Here is a 15,571-nt window from a genome sequence, read left to right as displayed (position 1 = left end):
TTTAGCAGCGTTTTCTTGTGATTTTTTGGGGTTTATATTTTTTTGGTGTGTGTTTAGCCTCCCCCAATGGTCCCCCCAAGGAAAAAAAATCCTTGCTCTGCCAGTGTTATCAGCTAGTTACATTAACTATAGAATGTTATCTTTTTTGCCTATCTTTATCCTTCTCTTCCATCTGTCTCTCCCAAGACTCCCCTCCCCTCGCATTCCAGCATCACCCTCTCCTCCTCCCACCTGACAAAGCCATCATTGTATCACACATACTATTTAATATGGAGTCCCTCTCCCAGTGACTCCTATCGTGCAAAAGGCTCTTATTTTCTTCCCTTGTCATCACAGAACTCTCTGTTCAGCAAGCAACAAGACTGGGATTAATTGAAAACACCACAATAGGCTCTAAAACAGTAATAATTGTCACATGTGTGTTTATGTCTTTTGCTGTATGTGAATTGATGAAAACACAATTCCATAATTATTTTTTTTCCACTCAAAGCACACTTGCTCATTGACAGAAATATTCTAACAACCTATGACCTGAAACAGCATCCTCACAGGAAAGAAAGTCCATTGTTATAGAAGCTGACTCAGAGGATGAGGAAATCTCTTTTGAATTTAAAGTCATGGGTGTGGGGGGTGTCACTGCAAAGAGCACACATCACCTTGCAGAGGATCGAGTCATGGTTGGATTTGGGAGTGTGGGTGAGAATGGGGGACAAGTAGATGAGAAGGGACTGAGAATTGTTATTTCTAACCCAAATCTGTTACATGTAGGTCACATGTGACAATGGACCACAAGTGCTGGATTCAATCGAGACAAACAGAGGACGGGGCGTGAAAAGAGCTGAATCTCAATCTTGAATTAGCAAGACTTTTAGTGTATAATTCAACTCAGTATCCAACCATCTGGTATTCATTTAATATTTTTTTTATATTGTGAATGCTGCATTTATTGGGCCTGTTGGTAAATTATTAGGTCTGTAGGTAGGTGCTGGTACAATTTCAGAATACAGATGAGGCATCATGAGATATATAATGTGGATTATTTATACCCAGTACATAACTCAGATGAGCACACAGCATAAAGCAGATGTTTTTTATCCGTCATGCAACTGGCGCTAAAAGTACAGCCAAGACTACTCGTACTGAGTAAACACAGAACACCATCTCCTTCTCGTTCACTCATCGAGTCAGCTACAATGGTTTTAGCATTTACTTCCTCCGGTTATTGCTTTAAACTACATGTACAGTAAAATGTGTCTTACAAATAATAGAATTGAATAGAATTAAATGAATACATATGAATAAATAAATAAATAATAATAAAATAAATGTTATTTTATAAAATTTTATTTATACAATTTTGTAAACCATTTTAATCTTCTATAACTTGTGTTCTATGAATTGTTTTTGCCTGCATTTCTCTTAGTTGGAAGTATTTTGTGCAATTTGTGTTAATCATTAAACACTCCAACTTGGGAGCAAATGTTTTAAATTCCTCATCTGATTGTGGAAAGAAAATAGGCGAGTTTTAAAAACGTACCTACCATGATTAAAGCTGGACAGGCCACTTCTGTCATCATGCAGTACAGAATCCAGCTGCTCGTGATCCAGATTTAACTTCACAGATCCTCAAAACTCCCAGAAGTGCCCTACTGCGATTCTAGTCCTTTCCTTGACAGAACAAACATTCCTTTTGCAGCGAGTCTAACCTGTGAAAAACTTTCCATCTTATATCTTGCATGCATACACAGGCACAATATACACAAAAGTAAAAAAACAAAACAAAAAAAAAACAAAACAAAAAAAAAAACACAGGGAGCCTCAGCCAATTGCGACGTGTAGAGGAATGTGACAGCAGCTGGAAGTCAAGCTGGAGAAGGACTGGAACAAGGGGAGGGAATCTCTCTCTCTCTCTCTCTCTCTCTCTCTGTCTCTCTTTCTCTCTCTCTCACACATACACTCAAACCCCCCACACAAACTCGGTCTTTCAAACACACTGCATGAGGACACACATCCTCCGCATAATAGGCAGGTGCGAACAGACCACCTCAACTTGACCCCTCATTCTCCTGTTGAAAGAAAGAAGCCTGCTGAATTATTAGTCTGGTGAGAAAAGGAGTGAGGGACAAAGAGGAAGAGTCAACATTCTTCCTCACTCACAAAAGTGATGAAAGGCTTGGGGGGCCTCTTTGGGATAGTCCTATGACAAGGAAAATGCAGTATTGTATACGGTTAAAATGCTACATTTCAGAGTTGGTTTGGATTAATGGCAACAAAAAAAGAAATATCAGGTTGCAGGATATTATAAAGTATCATGAAGGACTTGCAGTACTCGGAAAATAATTCTTGGTTTTAATAAACAAAGTAGGATTTCAAAGTAAATTGTATTCGAAGGCAATGAAACTAAAAGCGTATTTGATACGAATAAATAAAGGGTATATACTTTAAGGGAATCTTGCATTAGACTTGCCAACTGAAATTACAGAAAAACATTTTTTGTTGAATTAGCTCAATTTTATTTTGTCAAGTGGTTGCACGAAATAAAATCATCTGGATGGATTATCTATTAAAAAAAACATCAGAATTTCTATTATGCAACCACTTGGTGAAATAAAATTGAGTAAATTCAGCGCACAGTTTTTTTCCCTTCTTGTTATTAGTAATATTATTTATTTAAGTGTGCAGCTATAACATAAAATGTCATTATACCGTAGAATACAAGACCACATTTGGTTGTTTCAGTGACTGCCGCAGACCAAAAATGAAATAATAATAGTCTAATTCATCCTTAACAAAATTATATAATATTTAATTTGTCTTATTTCAAATCACAAAATCAAGATGGTCTTTCACTATTGGCTGCTAATAATTGCGGATGTACAATTTAGAATTTTCAATAACACTGCATTTTACCCCACTAGTCTAAACGCAGTATTCTGATTACTGTTACGGTTGTCGAATGACAATCAATGACAGTAGTCTGCCCGTTTTATCCGCCAAAAGGGAGCCATTTTGTCTTCAGGGTAGTGAGTTTTTCTTGCAGTGTACCAAAGTGTGATGATTCGAATGGTGATTTGAGAGGGAGTGGCAAAGCGAATATCAAATTTAAAAGTTCTGAGGGGAACTTCCGCCGGTCCTTTTTTATCTTTATTGCATGCCACACTAACAGTGACTACAAAAAGATTGTATATTCCCAATTGAACTATTTAATGAATGTCAAAAAGATCAAGTTCACAGGCCCATGGAGCCTCTGCTGCCAAATGAGCAAAGTCTCTTATTCGTTTATTTTATTTGTTTTTATATGTCTGATTTTTACTTTATGTACAGTACTTTGTATGCAACTGTGTTTATTTTTAAAGTGCTCTATAAATAAAGTTGAAATGAGTTGAACTGAGTGACTCCACATTCTAAAAGGGGAAGTCAACCCCCAAAGATTTTTGGAAATGTTCGATGTGCCTTCACTAGTCTAAGAATGGCATTCTGATTAATATTGTGTAGTTGGAATTTGAGTTAAGCACCAAAATCCGCTTGTTTTTTGCCCTCTCATGGGGCACTCTTAATGTGACTTTCTGTCGATTGAAAATAACATCAGATTCTCAGGGCTCAGGTAACAACCAATCACAGCTCATCAATTTCCCAAAGCTGAGCCAAGATTGGGTGTCACCTGAGCCCTGAGCAACTGTCATTTTTATTTGACAGCAAGTGGCGAAACGGCCACCCCCTGACGTGGACAAAAAACAGGTGGATTTTACTGATTAACTCAAATTCCACAAACGTAATATTAATCAGAATATCATGTTTCCACTGGGGGGCTTCTTAGAACATATTCTTTTTAAGACAATTTTGGGATTGACTTCCCCTTTAACCGGATGTTAAAGTGTTGTGGACTGGTGTTCGATCGAACAACAAATAATAGAGTGATCATAGCTACAGAACGGCCTTTGTGATTCTCAGATGTAATTATGTGTGCCAAAGAGGCCTAATCTAACAGAATCAACAATTTTCCATTGCAATCAGAATAAATCTTAATGGAGAACTCAATATGGGTTATGTCGCTATGTAGGGAGTGCACATGCGTCATGTTGGGGCAAGCGGATTTGTCAGGCCCTTCACCACAATGGCCACAATTTTGAGCGTGATCCTTGTTAAAATAAGCCATTCAAAACCAAAAAGGAAAACAGTGACATATGAGCAGTTAATACAGCAGCATTACCGAATGGTGGTGGTTGCTTGCCGTTGTACTTTACAGTTCAAAAGATTGAAATTGCAATAAGTGAATGTGAGTAAAGTACTTTGGACACACTGTAAGATGATGATACAATCCTATATAAGAGAACTCCATTTACTATTTAAATTGGATTTTTCTTTTATCTGCTGGCCTATGATGTGCGTTTCAATGTGTGAATCATTTTGAACGTCATTCGTTTATTAAAACATGAATGGCAAATGGAGATTTTGGGATTCAAGTCCTGACTTTGACTAGGTCACTGCAAAACCTTTTTTTTTTTTTATCTTTTTAAGGCATTCAAAAGCTGACTTGCTGCTGTGTGCTTTGGATGGATGTCCTGCTGAAGAACCCAAGCGTGATTAATTCAGTTTGGGGTCACAAACTGATGGCCAAACATTTTCCCTCACAATTTTCTGGTAAAGAGCAGAATTCATGGTTCCGTTGATCACAACAAGTCGTCCAAGTCCTGAAATAGCAAAGCAGAAACGACAATCACGCTACTGCCACCGTGTTGGATTGTTAGTAATTTCTTCTTTTTCTGCACTGCTGTGACTTGGTATTGTCAATGTTTAGAACATTTAGAATCATTCAGGTGTTTGTTTGTTTTTTTTTTTTTTTTTCGTGAATGATTTGCTCCTTGGAACGCTGCCATTGTGCGGTCTATTGTTTTTTTTTTTAAGTCACTGAACCTTAACTGAGGCGAGGGAGGCCTTAAGTTCTTTATACAGTATGCTTGGATTTCTTTGAGGCCTCTCGGATGAGCCAACACTGAGCTCTTGGGATAATTCCTTTCGGCCAGCAACTCCTGGAAATATTCAGCCGTGTTCCATGCTTTTTCCACAGTGGTTCACTGGAGTCCGAAAGCTTTTCAAATGGCTGTGACTCTCCAGACTTTTTTAGAATTAGAATTAGAATTAGAATTAGAAATCCCTTTATTGTCATTGTACTCAAGTGTGCAACGAGATTAGAGGGCTCCCCTCTCCAGTGCAATACAACAATAATACAGACAAATATATAAATTAGATAAATAAACAAGAGAGTGCAATGGAATTTAGTACTGAATAGGGTATATAAAAACACATCACGATGCTGTTCTGCAAGGTAAGGGTGTTCTCGTGTGTGTGTGTGAGAGTTCAGAATGGAGATGGCTCTCGGAAAGAAACTGTTTCTCAGTCTATTGGTCCTCGATTTGATGCATCTGTAGCGCCTGCCAGAGGGCAACAGTTCATTGTTTATTGAATTTCTTTGAATTTTCTTCTTTGTCTGAGCTTTTTGAAATCTTTTGGTCGATCTTTTCATAATTCACCACACATTTTCAATGGAAGACATGTTGCCAGCCCAGTCATTTTGTCAAACAGGTTTGATTTAAGTAATTTTTTGATGGAACAGGTCTGGAGATAATCAGTGAAAATTAACTCAGCGAGCTTTTTTTCACGGCAACTGTAGATGCGGCTTCACTTTTCATTGTTGTCATAATTTACGCCATTTTTGTAGTTTTGGATCTACATTTTTTCAACAACTGAATCAAACGTCTGCACCAATGTGCTAAAAAAAATAGAGGATAAGCAGTTTGCTTGGCATTACCTCGCAACTTACCTTATTTATTCAAATATGTATTCATATTAGTCAACGCGAACAGTCATAGGATTGCTCTAAGAGTTGACGTGTCTTACAATACAAACAAAAAAGTGGTTCAAGCGGCTACAGGCAAAATACTTGGATATGGCAACTATGCAATAACAGAGCTCTCACTAAGAACAAGGAGCCTCAAGGGATTTATGCTATCGAGAGGAACCTCTCCGTCACTCAAAGCCTCATCCAGAGTTAAACGGTTAGCGTCCTTGCTAAAGCTATGAACACCATCTGAAAAATTTCAAGCATGTCTTGTCATGTCTAGACTTCATTCATCTAGTTCTATATCTGAGCGCCAGTGTTTTATTTGGCACACATTTAAAGGATGACTGAGAAAACAACATGAGTCATTCGGGACGACGACAATACTCTGAAGTCATGCAGGAGTGTGTTTAGGCTGCTGCTGAAGTCAAGTGTATGACACGTTCTTGCTGGCCGAAAATGATAAGCGTAGTCTTCAAAAATGTACTGAGGTTTCACGAAAACACCAAAAGAAAACATGGACCCTTAAACAAGTCTTACTACGTGTGGAATGCAGCATTTTGGCACCAGAAAATGCATCCCTACAAGTAGACCGAGTTCATTTTATTTATTTCATTTTTTCGAACATATAATTAAGGGGACATGTGATGCATTTAAATTAATTTCCTGAATAACTATCATAAACACTACTCTGAATTTACTCAGACTTCACCCTCCCCTTTGTATCATTCTGTCCTCACAAAGAAATTGAATAACCAGGCTATTACTTGAAAAGGAAATCAAATATGGTGGACCGCCAATCATGGAACAATTTGTAGTTCAATCAAGAATATCCCGCAAAAGTCAAATTATCTTATTCATAATAAATTCAGCAACATTTTTGGAGTGTCAGGCATGAACATCATTCAAGACAGAGATGAAAACATAGAGATGGGGGAAAAAGCGAAGAGCTGTCAGTTCATCTTAATTTAATTTCAAGTGTTTCCATAAGCTACTTAAACCATTACCACTTTGCGGTGGCTTCTTGGTAGCCACACAAACACACAGATTTAGGTTGGACAGAATCTCTGAGAAAACTTCACAATTCCCATGTGACCTCAGGAGGCTCAATTGGAATTGTGGAGATTTTTTTCTTGGAAAGCAGTTCCACCCAATGATTGAAAACCAATCCACTTTTCAACACCTTTCTTCAAATACCACATTTTATGAGCATATGCTTGAAGTCTTAAAATTCAAACCCTTTGGGGAAATATATTTAAACTCAGTGGGATGCCAGATTAAGATTAATTCTGGATTTTATGAGTACTTTTCTATCCACAGTAATTTGTATTTATTTTTTTATTATTTATATATAAATATATATATATATATATATATATATATATATATACATACACACACAGGCACAAATTGAACATGCAGTTGTATTACATTTTGATGCCGCAACCGCAAAAGTCAAGATGCCAAGAGCCACAAGTATTCATTTCAACAGCACTTGTAAAACACTTGTTGGTGACAGCTTCTCAGATTTTTGTCATTGCGTGTGCGTCAGGCATCATCAAAGAATGTGTTTTGTTAGATTTTTATTTAATTTAATTATATTCTAAGTTGATCTTATATTTTATGAAAGTTAAGAATGTTAACAAGTTAGATCAAATGTTTCCTGCGCAATTAAATGTTTTATGATGGGGAAATTTGAGCCTTTAACAGACTACTGTATTTTGCATTCCATTCTTTATTGTTTTGCAAGTAGAACAACTTGGAAGTCAACTAGCATCACAGATGAAATCACTTAGTGGAAAGGTACAACGCTTTCTGTTGAACTTTGGAGCTGCCACTATATCTCTAGTGCATGGCACATTAAACTGGAAGCTCTTGCTTTTTTGAAACATGGAAAATTGGCAGATGCTGTCTATTAAGGAAAAAAAATAAGATTGCGCTGGGACCAATTCAAACAACAGAGGAATGCGCATCATCAGTCCAAGCTGCTCCTCTTGCGCTCCCACTTGCCTGTCGTGGAATGTGTAATTACTCCACAATTAAAATGCTTGTGCTGGTGACCTTTGATGACTGTGCTCAGCTGCATGTGGCTTGTGCATGCGAGGTGAAGAGCAGAGCCGATATGAAAGCGTTCGGAACTTTCTGTTCTTTCCACTGAGGGAGAAAACAGCTGTTGAGAATTGGCCCGCAAGGCAAATCTTTCATTTCTTCTTGCTTCTTCCTTCCTTTCAGAATTCCTCAAATCCCTTCCCCACCTCTTTCCCTACTTGGACCACAGGAAAGAAGACGCTGCCACTATATGTAATAGGTAATCACTAACCCAACAACACACTTACATAAATACACACATGCAGACTCTTCTATGTATTATTGTCATCTGTGCTGCATTAGTTTGAAGTAAAATGTTTGACTAAACCTTGTTTTTATTACCCTTATGCAGTAACACTGATATAAATAGCACATGCTGCCCATATATACATTTTATGTGATTTATACGCATTGTGGTAAACCTCACATTTAAAGGTGTAACTGTATGCACTTCTTGTTTAACCATGGAAAAGCCACAATGGGCGCCTTTTTTACTTCCTTGGTAAAAATTCCAACTTTAGTTCACGGGGAAGCAAGCGATTTACAGTGTGTAACCAAGTAATCAAATTAAGATGTTTCTTTTCCAGACTACTTTTTAAGCATATAAGGAAGTGTACATTTGAATAAACGTATGTGGTAAGTCATGGACAGCCAATGAATTATTAATTTTACAAATACAGTATTTTAACAGGACGGGAGAATCTTGAATTTTGTTTCACGTCGTTGACAATCACCTCGACATATCCATTAAATTTTGAACAATTAATTAAGACATTATTAATCCCATCCTTAATACAAACACAAGCCACAACATTTGGCACACCTGCACAATCCCATGAGATTCTAAAATCCTTGCAAAATCCCGCAAATGTTTTTTTTTCAGTCCCTTCTTTTTAACTTTTGTTGTAAACCGGAGTTGTAGAATCTGCAGTGGCTTCAACAACGCTCCTGAAGTCCAAGCAAACAAATCACAAAATATCTGAGGGTTGTTTCTTTCTTTGGTGTGTAGGTTACTTAAAAATTAGAAATACTATAAAATTGGTCCAGAGGGAGATGACCTCTGATCTCCCAAGATTATTTTACTTATGTACTACCATTTTTAACAAATATGACAAACGGACTTTTCCGTCCTTTAAATTGGACTGGTATTACCGTTGTTTTGCATAAGGTCGCAATAACAAATGTACGGTGTACCCTCACCATTTGTGGCTGATAGGCTCAGAGCCCCAAGCGTTAGTCAATTGATGCACAAAATGTCAGCAGCACAGTATTCTTCTCTTAGTGTTTTGGCCAGAGCGCAAAAACAGTGGATTTGCAAGTAATAAATCAAGTGATACTGTATTCCAAGAACATTAACAACAACCACAAGCGCTGGACAATAGTCAGCAAGTGGTATCAGTCAGCACACCTTTGTCCTGTTGTTGTCATCTCGCTTTGCGCTCTTGTTCAGACAACAGCAAGTTGTTGAGTCTGATGACAATGTTGGCAAAGTCAGTGAGCTCCACAAAGTCAGAGGTAATGATGTTGACCCCGTCCGACCCCGGCCTCTGGACCTCCACCCAGGACATGATGGATGGGAGGTTTCTGGTACAACGAAAAAGAGGGATTCGATTTGAGAAAATAATGCTGATTTAATGACGTGAATGTGACGTGAAAATATTGACTCCTTCCACAGACGCGCATACACACACAAAGCGGGACTGTCGGAAGTCAGACGCCCTTTTCTCTCAAATATTTGGCTGGCAGAACAAAACCAGGAAGTCAGCGTGTTTGCCTAAAGGCGATAAACAATCCCATTTCCTGAGAGGTGCCAAATTAGAACTTGTGTCTCACCAGAGCATCCGTTCATGGTGTCATTCCCTCAGCATGACAGACTTTTCCTTAATAACGTGCACACTAGAACGATCTGAGCTCCAACTTGTTTCCATTAGTCTCCCCATTTACTTTTAAGCATCAGTGAGTGAGCATGAAACTTCAGTTTCAGAAGAAAGTCATCCAGAATAAATTCCAAAATAGATTTTGACTTTTACGCAATTGGAGAAGATGAGGATCGGATATTGCAGGAGAGGCCTTTATCTATGAATACCACATGGTGCCACATAGAATTAAACATCTGAGCAGTGATGGACATTTCGTCTCAAAGAAGGAATGCTCCGTCTGGATACCCATTTTTGGGACGGAGAACAAGACGTTTTTAGAAAAGGACGGACTAAGCAGGTAGGTTTTCGGCTTATTAGTATTAAAATAAAATTGCTATACTGCCCTCTATTGGACATAGAACACTTTTGTAGCCCTGTCAATCCAAATTAAATGCTCCCATGCCTGCACTTATATGATCTGGTTCTCTGTGTGGTGCGTAACCAATCAAATCACAAACCTCTTACCTTTCCACCAAGTAATTCCGTAGCCCCCAAACCAGACCCCTCGCCACAGTGTTGACGCGAGGCGTGAGAATAGCCTGGGACACGTGGAATGACCCCTGCTTGGCTCTTTGCTTCAGTGTGCTTTCCAGGAACTAGGCGAAAAATGCTTTGTTTATGTTTGTTGAATGCAAACCAAAGCAAATTCAAATTCAGGAACATCCATCTATTTTCAGCGCTCCAAACCAACTGTTTGAAGCAAACGGCAACCCCACACTGAGCCTCGAGTCTGCTTAAGGTTACTTCCCAAGAAGGAGTTTTTCCTTGCTTCTGGCGCCGAGTACTTGCCCATGTGAGATTCAGTTAGTTTTTTAATAAGTAAGGAGTGTGGTCTTCAACCGACTTCTTGTGCCAAGTGCACTGGCTGAGACTTCTCTTTGTGATTTGGTGCCATATCAATTAAATGAATTTAAATTGAAATTCAAGAGGAAGCAATCTTTCGCCAAGGAGAAATGAATACAAGTCAATCATGAGTCATGAACTGCACCAGAAAAGGAGATTTTGTAAAGTAAACAGCAAATTGGAATGTCAAACCTTTCCGGTATTGTTGAATTAACAGTCTTCCTTCAAACTCGTTTTTTTTTTTTTTTCCATGAGCTTTTTCCGTCTTTTACTTTGTTTGAAATCAAGGTTTCTTTAGTTTTTAGTACAATTTTCTGTGCACCTATGAAGAGATGATTTAGGAAGGCATGATATTATGTTTGTAAGTCTGAACAGTTGGATTTTAATAAATGTCTTAATTTTGATGCTGACTCACGGTCATTGTTTTCAGCAGGGCCCAGGATATGAATACGCTTCCATTAAAACACATTTTTGCACATTTTCAGGCATAACAATATCAAATAACATTCAGTCATTGTGACCTGCTTGTTTTACAAATTGAATTGTCATCATGCGATTAAGTAATTAAAAGCAATCAGGTAACAGAAAATGAAATCAAATTTTTGTATTATATTTGGATAGTATTGGCCAATTAGGAGCTAAATCCGCAAACATTGGACAATTAAAAGAATTTATATGTAAGAAAAGTCACACTATCTTGCAAGGAAAAAAATCATACTTGTTCTTAACATGCTTAGTTCATTGTTTAACTGTTAGAGATTTGGGAATTAAATTTTCTTTTTGTGTATTACTTTTATTCTAAACATAGAACATAAATCATGAGCAGATGACTGGTTCGTTATTCTTAAGAGCTGTCCTAAATTGACTTGTGAAGAAACGAGACCGTCACTATTCAACAAATTTTCTACCCTAATTTCAGCACATTTGCGGAATAAATAACAGATCTTAAAATTACCATAAAGTCATGAGGATTGTGAGACATCGAAATGGCATTTGGAGAACGATACAGGTGAGAAACTTGTTCTAGGCGGGGGTCTTCAAACCTGTTCCTCGAGGGCCAGTGTCCTGCCCGTTTTCCATCTTACCCTGCTGCAACACACCTGAACGATCATGATCTAACTTTTGTAGACCTTGCTGATTATCTGATTATTTGCTGTGTTGCAGCTGGGAGAATTGGAAAACCTGCAGGATACCGGCCCTCGAGGAACAGGATTGAGGACCCCTGTTAAAATAGGCTGTAAAATCAATTTAAAAGTTTCAGCACCTTTTGTTTAGTCTTGACTGTAAATTGTAAAAGCAACAACCGGGCCTTGAATACAAATAATGTGCAGTATGCTACCAAGAGTTTTCACATCACTGATTCATATGTGGAAAATGGAGTTCTCTTTTTTTTTTTTTGTACATGCAACACATTCTTAGTAATGATGAAAAGTTAACTAAATTGAAAATAAAACAAACCATGTCAAAATTCTGTATTAAACGAAAGGTGATTTCACATGAATGAATCGTTGCTAATTATTTGTTAACTAAATGATGAGTCATCTTCAGACACTTACATGAATGAGCTTGCTGGGTTCAGTGGTGTTTGCCCATGGTGCGGGGATCTTGTTGCCAGGCCACATGACAGGGATGCCCTGAGCTGATGGATGATGGTAGAAAACAATTACCTGCAGGGTGAGAGCATGTTTAAACCTTAAGGACCCTGTTTTGCGCAAGTCGAGCGCAAACCGCGGAAAAACCATTCCCTTAAAATTCACTGCAGTAGAAGCGCACTGTTTAAATGAAGTCATTAATTGAGTTGCTGGAGGCTAACTAGATCATGATGTCATATTTATGACTGAAATACAATGGCATCCACCACCACACACGTCCTGCGAGCTGCCTGCACCTCAATAAATCCACGAAAATCATGTTGCACCACGTGCGCCACAACTGGGACCTACTTTTATCTTATTTCATGTCTAGTCTACTCTCTGTCACCAAATTCAGGTGTGCCGGGGTGTGTAATAGAAAATGCCCTCAGTCCACCGGAACGCCCTGAAATGTCTGCCAAATTCCCAGACGTGGTAAACTGGACTTGCCGCAGCAAGAAAATGGAGATGCGCCTTTTTTTACGCTGAGTGCATTTGCGTCTGTCTCATAAAATAGAGCCCAAAGTATAACAACTGAAAATTAAGTGATTAAGCTTGAAGTGATTATATTTTTACTCTTTCTTCTTCGCAAGCATTTGCAACATTATGATATAATTATTCACAAGTATGAATTTATGGTAGGACATGTATTATTTTGAAGGTCGCCCGGTGTTAGTGATTTATATTAGTATACAGTATTTCCTGCATTCTATTGTTATCGTGTAATAATACGAAATAGGGCCTTCAAATTAAAAACATTCAGCAACTTTCTCCATTTACGTGGCTGTCGGATTGCTTTAGTCCCAGTCACATAAAAAATAGCCCTTCTGCTTGTACCGCCCAATGCAGTATGCACATCTAGAGCAATTTATTCTTTTATATAAATCAATGATTCCTCCAAAGACAGTAAACAATAATAATGAAAAAACAAAAATCTAACAATACTGCCCTCTGCTGCTGATTTTTGTAAAAGGCTCTGCTCTCAATTTGCTTGTCTCCCTTGCCAACTAAATCAGACACAGATTGGGGTCAAGAGTTCAATCAGCAGTAGCTAATAAATGACTCTGAGTGTGATTTTTTTTTTTATTATGATGCTATATCCCCTAATATACATGTATCTCTTTTCCAAGCCTAATCTGTTTCAGAAGCACTGACCTAGATTTACAGACTAAATAATCATATCCGTTTAATTAAATTGTATTTACTTATTCACAACATTCCACTCCCTATATATATATATATATATATATATATATATATATATAGGGAGAGAGAGAGAGAGAGAGAGAGATGCATAATGCATTTGGTATTGTAATTTTTTATATATATGGTTTATCTACAGTATAGAATTGATTCATTTACACAATTCCAATGTGAATATGACAGGTATAAGTAGAGGGTTAAGTTGTATGAATTAAATAGTCCCACCAAATGCCTGCCACTGCCGTACATGTATTTAACAAATTAAATGTTTTCAGTCACATGCGCACATGTGTGTGTGTGGGGGGGGGGGGGTGTGCGTGTGTGTGTGTGAAACATACTAATGATACTTTGTGTACTCCACATAATATTTGAGTAACTGGTAATTGTGTTGAAATGCTGATGTAGTGAGGGCCTGACCTGGTATTTGTTTTTCCAGAGGTAGTCCAGAGTGATGGTCTCCACTTCACAGTTCTTACAGAGCTTATTGCCAAACACTTCCTGAAGCATTTTGATGAGGTATTCATGGTGTGCCAAGCCCATCGCATAGTGGTGGTTGAAGTCCAAGAAGATTACCTGCTTCAAATATTAATTAGTTGACCTGCTGAGTTGGCATGGATGACTATAATACATTTTTCAAGCTGGTGGTAAATATCAAAATGAAAACTTCACCTCTTTCCTGTGCTTGCACAAGAAGGAGTTGATTTCTATGAGGCCATCACTGACCTTTAGAGCAGGGGAAACATTTCATTACTTATAAAATATAGTACGTGTTCAATATATTTAAGAAAAATATGATCTTACATTAGCTGGAATCAAACAAAATTTCTAAATGGATAAAACTATTTACAACTTCTCATCAAGGGGTGAGGCTAAACCTTAGTAAACCCCTCGGACAAGCCTGCTTGCAGCTTTGTTGGAACACGGCCCTTGTCATTTCCAGCACAAAGCAACATACGGAAGAAATTGACTCGCCCCATAGAACCCTGACCTCAACCCCGGCAAACACCTTTAGGATAAACTATAATGTGCATAAATGTGCTTCTGAAAAAAAAAAATCAAAATCTTGTAGAAAGTATTCACAGATGCATTGAAGTTCCTGCAGAGCTGCAAAGGAGGACCATACCATACATCTTTGAGTCTGCTACACCAAATGTCGGCTTTCTCCTTTGCCCACCTTGTGTCCAAACAGACCATGGATGAAGAAGATCTCGAGCCCTGGCTCGCCTGGTTTCGAAGATACCCTGAGATCAAAGTAGCGGATACCTGCATCCAGTTGCTCCTTAAACGTAAGGTTCTGTGGAGATATACCAGAGGAAAAAAATGTGCCGCACCTGATTGTAATCGCTCCACCGTTACCGGCTGAAATCTAGAATGTATACCTGCGTCATGGACCACTTCACCATGACCTTCTTGGCTAAAACGCTAAACATAGTCGCCAGGTACTTGACATAAACTTTTTGATCAGGACCTACGGGCGCATGCACATCCACCCAATAGGTGAACGAGTCATGAGACCCTGGAGGAAAGAAAAAAAAAAATGTGAACAAAATTCAAACACTTTACTTTGTTTAATTAAAATGAACTCCTTTTAAAAATTACCAGGTTTGATTGATTACATTTTACATTCTTGCGTCTCACCATCCTGTGCAAGCGTACCTAATATTTTGACCAGTGACTGCCATATCATACTGCGGACCATCTGTGCATGGCTCACCTGGAACGGCGAGGTGTTTGAGTGGCATAATACAAAGTTTGGGGGGCAGTGAGCCCATCCAGTCGGCGTTGGCATTCCCAATCCCAGCAGGTCGAGTCTTCATGCCTGCTTAGTCCCAAAAATAAGAAAGTCCCTTCAGGAGGCCGCTCTGCGCTGCAGGTGCAAAGTGTGGAACGTGACCCCTTCAGCCCTCAGGAGTTTAAAACGACTGGAGATCATCTTGGAATGTTAAATGTGTGCACCAATATTCTCTTCCTCCTGACTGGGAACTGGAACAAGTTCTAGTTTTGTTGGACCATGCGGCACACGGTAGTGGCGAGCGTTAACAGTAATC

General features: G+C 38.5%; 2 protein-coding genes across 11 annotated transcripts in view; both read right to left on the bottom strand.

Annotated features, from left to right (window-relative positions):
• Positions 1–1,820, bottom strand: part of phldb2b (pleckstrin homology-like domain, family B, member 2b) — a 34,353-nt gene extending 32,533 nt beyond the window's left edge. For 5 of the 8 annotated variants that reach the window (XM_088283493.1, XM_088283497.1, XM_088283498.1 and 2 more), the window contains exon 1: positions 1,542–1,819. In XM_088283493.1, coding sequence (XP_088139619.1) covers positions 1,542–1,577 — 36 coding nt within the window. In that variant the 5' untranslated portion in view covers positions 1,578–1,819. Of the gene's footprint in view, positions 1–1,537 lie in introns of all 8 variants that reach the window. The other 3 variants (XM_088283501.1, XM_088283494.1, XM_088283495.1) reach the window with 2 other exon arrangements.
• Positions 1,821–7,556: 5,736 nt separating this feature from the next.
• Positions 7,557–15,558, bottom strand: plcxd2 (phosphatidylinositol-specific phospholipase C, X domain containing 2). Of its 3 annotated transcripts, XM_088283513.1 has the most exons (9): positions 15,238–15,558; positions 14,903–15,039; positions 14,698–14,817; positions 14,193–14,246; positions 13,941–14,099; positions 12,246–12,356; positions 10,312–10,442; positions 9,336–9,511; positions 7,557–8,102 (listed from the first exon to the last, which is right to left on the bottom strand). In XM_088283513.1, the coding sequence occupies exons 1-8, from the start codon at positions 15,338–15,340 to the stop codon at positions 9,352–9,354; spliced, it is 975 nt and encodes a 324-aa protein (XP_088139639.1). In that variant the 5' UTR covers positions 15,341–15,558; the 3' UTR covers positions 7,557–8,102; positions 9,336–9,351. The 3 variants fall into 3 exon arrangements, with proteins under 3 accessions (XP_088139639.1, XP_088139638.1, XP_088139640.1); XM_088283512.1 differs by having other exon boundaries at positions 7,557–9,511; XM_088283514.1 differs by having other exon boundaries at positions 7,557–9,511; positions 13,941–14,096.
• Between the last annotated feature and the right edge of the window lie 13 nt (positions 15,559–15,571).

This window comes from Idiotropiscis lumnitzeri, chromosome 19 (assembly GCF_059441095.1).
Source record: "Idiotropiscis lumnitzeri isolate Australia: NSW breed Sydney's pygmy pipehorse chromosome 19, RoL_Ilum_1.0, whole genome shotgun sequence".
In the NCBI taxonomy this organism is placed as follows: Eukaryota; Metazoa; Chordata; class Actinopteri; order Syngnathiformes; family Syngnathidae; genus Idiotropiscis; species Idiotropiscis lumnitzeri.
The sequence above is the reverse complement of the archived record's forward strand: the minus strand, read 5'-3'. Positions and strand labels throughout refer to the sequence as shown.